The 6115-nt window shown below is 30.7% G+C and overlaps 1 protein-coding gene across 1 annotated transcript in view; it reads left to right on the forward strand.

The window, feature by feature from the left end:
• LOC106685108 (kin of IRRE-like protein 3) overlaps positions 1-6115 on the forward strand; it is a 131003-nt gene that overhangs the window by 63346 nt on the left and 61542 nt on the right. Inside the window, exon 5 of the mRNA XM_067045482.1 lies at positions 349-499. Coding sequence (XP_066901583.1) covers positions 349-499 — 151 coding nt within the window. The remainder of the gene's footprint in view (positions 1-348; positions 500-6115) is intronic.

Below are 6115 nucleotides of genomic sequence, written 5' to 3' on the forward strand. Positions count from 1 at the left end.
TTAATGTTTTCCACTTCAGTATTTAAAACGCATTTCAAAGACTAATTTTCCATTACAACTGGGCTATCCACGAGATGTGTTTTCTTCACCTTCCTTTTTAATTTAAATTGCAAGTATTTATTTGTATAATCAATTGTAATAATCTACTTAAGAATTAATCTTAGTCATATCTATAATACATTCCTCATTCATATCTATATCCTCTGTATGTTGCTAACTTTATCTGTTATATGAAATTATCTCCTACTACCACTTTTTTTCTTCCAGTTCATTGCATTTATATAGTGCTAGGAATATATAATATCTAGGTATATATTTAATCCTTTTCGTGTTGATTGACCCCTATAGCAGGAGAAGCGAGAAGACTGCTACGAGGCACGGCTCCACGTGCGACAGGTTGACCCCACAGACTCCAGGACCTACTTCCTTAAGGTAGAGAACGACAAAGGCACGGACAGGCACTACCTCAGGCTGGCCGTCCGCGGTTCGTATAACAACGGCAAGTTTCAGCTTCACATCTTCACCTTTTTTTTTTTTAAGTTATTTACTGTATTGAACATGTCTCCCTTTATGGCTATAACACCCCTAATGTTTGAATTATATTTCATGAATTTTCTAGACAACTATTTTAAATTTTTAAAGAAAATCTTATTGACTAACAGAATCAAAGCAAAGATCTGTCGTTCATTAGGGTAATTCATCAGTCAATTTTTACTTTCAGAGGAGAGTTAACGTTGTTACTAATTTTTTTTTGTTTACTATTTTTGTATATTAACCAATGTGTTTAATTAATGCTGTTTGCACAGAAAGTCTTCTTTAAAAACTGGATTGCTTCGATTTTTCTCCGGACTTTTAAGTTAAGTTAATTCTGTTATAAAATAAGTAAATTTTTTTTTTTTATTTAATGTTTTTCTAATAGTGACAAAATTCTTAAAATTTGCGCTTTATTAAATTGTAAGACTAGATAATAATTTTTAAAAAGAGTTTTGATCGTTTGCTGGTTTTACGAAAATTCGAGAACCAGTTTAATCATTTATCTGTTTCAGGGGTGTATATATATATATATATATATATATATATAAATTATGTATAGGATGTTCTATTTGGAAATGTCAGTAATTAAAGAATATTTAAGGAAAATGTAGTTCAGTACCATCAACCTACCTCGCCTTCAGGTCTCAATTTATTTTGAGATACCAGTATAATGTTTTTAAGGGTTTTCAGAATAAACTACCTTTCTACTTACAAGAAAATATTACTTCTTTGCCAATAATTGCAAAGTAAAAATAAATAATTTTCAGAATTACTCGAGTGATCTCAATAATAAAAGTATGTATACATATTTAGAGCTTTGGCCACCTTAACGAGCCTTCTCCATGTCTCCCTATCTTAGGCGACTGATTTTCAATTTTTCACATACAGCTCTTTCACACCTTTGTTGATTCTGTCTATCAATATGGTTTTTGGCCTCCTAGGTGGTCTATTGCCTACCATATTGGCATTTAATGTTGCGTAGAGGCGTCCTGATGGATTACTTCGAACCACATGTCCTGCCAATCTTAAATTCCTAGCCTTCATATCTTGAGATATTGACTGAACAGCATCTGGAAGCAGTTCAGTTTTAGCAGCAGTGTAAATATAGTAAATAGAACTAACTAGAAAAAAAAATCATTGATTTGGAATGTTGTTTATTGTCTGTAAAATAATTTTATTTTTATTTATTTTCTATATCTTTTCAGAGTGAAGGTGGTAATGGCTATGCGGTAATTAAAAACAAAGTGCAATCAAATACTTAATCCGCTACCCATTTAGTAATCTTCGTCTGTTTGAAGTTGGGTGTATTACTTCATTTAGCTGAAAGGGTTTTCACATAGAATTAGTTTGTGGACTGTGATTGTTATTTCAAAGCTATAGAAGATAGAGTCAGGGTTTAAATTAGACGTCACTGTTGTCAGTCGAATTTTGAAGGTCAAATTTTGCAATTGTTGTTTGTTTGAAATAATCAGTAGCTTCTTCTCTAAAATCTTCTCTGAAATAATCCAAGTATCATTTTATATATTGAGAGCATATAATATACTTATCGAATATAGCATAGTTTAATGAATTGTGCCATCCCAACCTCAATACCATTTTTAAAATTAACCTAGCTTCTCAAAGTTTGAAAAGAACGTACCTTACGTTTAGTGTGTCCCTAAAAGATTCATCTCGTAAATCCATAGCGTGAGATTCTACAGGGTATTTCTGTAAATTTACGTGTCTCTCTGCTATAATTAGCTAACAAAACCATATTTTTCTAAAAATTTATTGCTACGTTTTAGAAAATCCTAAGCAGATTCTAAAAGTGCTGACATAAGTTGAGAAATATTCAGTAGTGAAATTGGGCTTCATCATGGAGAAATTGTGGTTTTCTCTGTAACAGATTAAGATAGCCTTTAATTGCCACAAATTTAATTATAAATGGTGCGGATCAGTACACCATACCAAAGCTATGACTAAAACAACTAGCCCTTACCAAAGCCAACAACCAACGGGCGTTGATGACCAGGCTGTTAAACGCCCTTTCAAAACTAACAAACAAACAGATTAAGATAGAAAAGTGGACTTGGTGACCCTTCATGAAATGAACCTTATTGTCTTAGCTCTTTTAGAAGATGTTAGAGCGTTATCACTCTGATGTTTATGTACCAGGAATTCATGTCTCTTAGTGTCGTTTCCTAGTCGGAGAAGGTTTTAGTATGCACCTGGTCAAGATCATCATCGCTCCACTCGCATCCTTCAAGAATTATTTCCCTCCGTTCGTATCCACAAGTTCAGAAGGTTCCTATGCTTCTACTCACAAGTTCAGGAAACCTGTACTTTCGCTATCTTTTGATCTCGTGTACAAAAGCGTAGTGACGCATTTTCAGGTCAAGTAAACCTGTCCGTAAACAGAAGATCGGATAGTTCATCCCTTCGGAAAGTTAGTGGCCGATCCTTAAGACGCACAAGGACCCTAGTAGCCTTCTCGATACATACCTAATACATATTAAAGTATTTGGGAATTGCTAGTAGTAGTAGTTTGAGTTTATTGTGAGTAATGTACATTTGCCACTTGTCGTTCCTATAGGAATAATCGGAATAGTATTTATTAATACTTTAGTACTGGGTGTCGTTGTTCTACAATTAGGTAAACAGAAACTTAGAAGAATTCCTATGACTTGGACGGAAGACGGTTTATTTCAGGAAGACTATGATTTAATCGTATATCAATAATTATTTGTCTATTTTGGAACGTACTAGAAATAATAATCTCTATCGCACCTTTGAAGTCGATTATTATTTTATTTTTATTGACTTGAAATCATGAATTCCTTTATTTAATTATAAATATGCATAATAGTTTTGTTTTAAGAATAATTTAAAAACTCCTTCGCTTTCCATCCAGACATATTTAAATTATATCATTATATAATAATTTAAAAGGAAAAAAAATAGTTAATTTTCTATTGTAATTTAATATCTCTATTCAAAGTATAAAGATACTGACTAAAAATTGTGTTTAACTTAAGGAAAGGTATTTTAAAAACTTAATATTGCGAACTATTACTCGTTTAAAAAAAGGAATAAAAAAATCTTTTTCTTGTGAAGAATCTTTAAAATTAAACGTGTATAAAAACTCTTTAAAGGGTATAAAGTCTCTCTCAAAGTTCTCCCTTAGTTGACTCAGGAGACTGAATTATGATGTCAACTTTCTCAGCTCCTTGAAAAGTTAACTAATAGTTACTATGATTTATTTCTGGGTGGTTTAACAAAACTATTAAATTAAATATTACTACGCTAATCAATTCTGGTACAGAATTAGACCTTCTGCAGAATGTAGTTAATACAAAATTTATAGTAAGGAATGAAATTGCTGAAATAATATGAATAATATAACATATGTCATTTCTATCTCGTAGATTATTTTTAAAATCTGTATTAGCCACTGTGAGCGGAAAATTATTGTAAAAGCTATGTCATTAAAAAAAAGTACGAACTTATATCAAATATAACAAGGTGATTTTTGTGACAAATCTATCAAAATTGGAAAAAAAAAATTTTCAGAAATTGACAATATGATTTTAAGTAAATTTATATACTTTTCATTAATTATTAAGTGTTCAGTAGTAAAACTAAATTACTGGTCTTTGGAAATTGTGAAAACAGTTAGAAATTTAAAGGTGAAACTTTTTATAATAGGCTAAAATAAAGTGTTAATTTAAAATTATATATTTTTTTTATTTCTCTAGAAATATAAATTTATCAGATCTCGCTATAATCTTATGTATTTGATTTGAATGGTCTCATATTTATCAATTCCATATTTTATTTGAAGAACATAAGAGCATATATTTTTTTTTTATCTAAATCACTTTGGTATATGAATAAATCTACCAAAAATACCAATACATTTTTTTTTAATAATTTATTTATTCATATTTACTACTGTATACACATATATACAACAAGTAAATTTGCTGTAGGTGACATAGTGGCATGATAAAAACATGTGGAGAATCTATCCACTGATAGAACTCCAATAACATTTCTAGAGGAGAAGATCTCGAGGCCATCTTCTTTTCAGACGCGTAGGAGAATTATTAGGTAATGAAGGAGAAGCCAGGTTAGAAACAAGTGGACTAGGGTGGTTGAAAAGTTTATTATGGAAGGAACGGTATCTGGTTCTGGCCAAATCGGCAACATATGGAATATTGAGGTCCTGATGGATGACTTGATTTGTGACAAAGTAAGGAGCATTAAGGATTTTACGAAGGATTTTGGACTGTAAGGATTGGATTCTGGAGGAATTTGATGGTTTAGTGGAGCCCCAAAGCTCAACTCCGTATGTCCAGATAGGATCCTTATAATAGTCATGTAGATCAGTCTTTTGTAATGGATTGGCAATTTAGACCGTTTGTCTAGTAAATGTTGCAATTGTCGGAATCTACGAGTAGTTTCTTGTATTTTTAGTCTTGTATGTAGCTTCTTCTCTAAAATCTTCTCTGAAATAATCCAAGTATCATTTTATATATTGAGAGCATATAATATACTTATCGAATATAGCATAGTTTAATGAATTGTGCCATCCCAACCTCAATACCATTTTTAAAATTAACCTAGCTTCTCAAAGTTTGAAAAGAACGTACCTTACGTTTAGTGTGTCCCTAAAAGATTCATCTCGTAAATCCATAGCGTGAGATTCTACAGGGTATTTCTGTAAATTTACGTGTCTCTCTGCTATAATTAGCTAACAAAACCATATTTTTCTAAAAATTTATTGCTACGTTTTAGAAAATCCTAAGCAGATTCTAAAAGTGCTGACATAAGTTGAGAAATATTCAGTAGTGAAATTGGGCTTCATCATGGAGAAATTGTGGTTTTCTCTGTAACAGATTAAGATAGCCTTTAATTGCCACAAATTTAATTATAAATGGTGCGGATCAGTACACCATAAAGAAATAGTTTATTTCTTTTCTACATGTTCCATGCCATGAAAGGCATACTACATATATCATATGTTTACATTGGAAAATATTGATTATAACATTTTTAAAAAAAAGTAAAGCAAAAACGAAAAACAAAACATATAATTAATTAATAATAAAAAAAGAAGGATAATAACAAAAAAAAGTAAAGATAAAAAGAAATATACCAAATACTAACAAGAGGTTTTAGATTACCCTTCTATAATTAGTCAGCTGATTAAAGTCAATTTGTTTTATGAATTTTAGCAAGTCTGTCTTAAATTTAGTGAAAAGTATATGTTCTGGTTCAGGCTAATTTCCTTGTTTCAGTATTACATCTTGTATTAGATGAACTCTTTGTCGGTCATATGGTTTACATTCATAAAGTATATGATTGAAATTGTGCATTTGTCCATATTCGTCACACTTGTTAGTCATCATAATATTAAATCGTGTCAGTGTGTATTATGTGGTGTGTATTTGTTTGTGATTATGTAATGTTATTCGTGGAATGTATTTGTGAATGCTAGGTGATTTATTCGAAATATATATATATATCATATAATATTGTCAATAAAGTCTATTGAGTACACACAATTAGTACTGCTATATATTTTAAAATAACTATATTT

The sequence above is a fragment of the Halyomorpha halys genome, unplaced genomic scaffold (assembly GCF_000696795.3).
Source record: "Halyomorpha halys isolate HHAL.00 unplaced genomic scaffold, Hhal_1.1 Scaffold659.1, whole genome shotgun sequence".
NCBI classification, from domain to species: domain Eukaryota; kingdom Metazoa; phylum Arthropoda; class Insecta; order Hemiptera; family Pentatomidae; genus Halyomorpha; species Halyomorpha halys.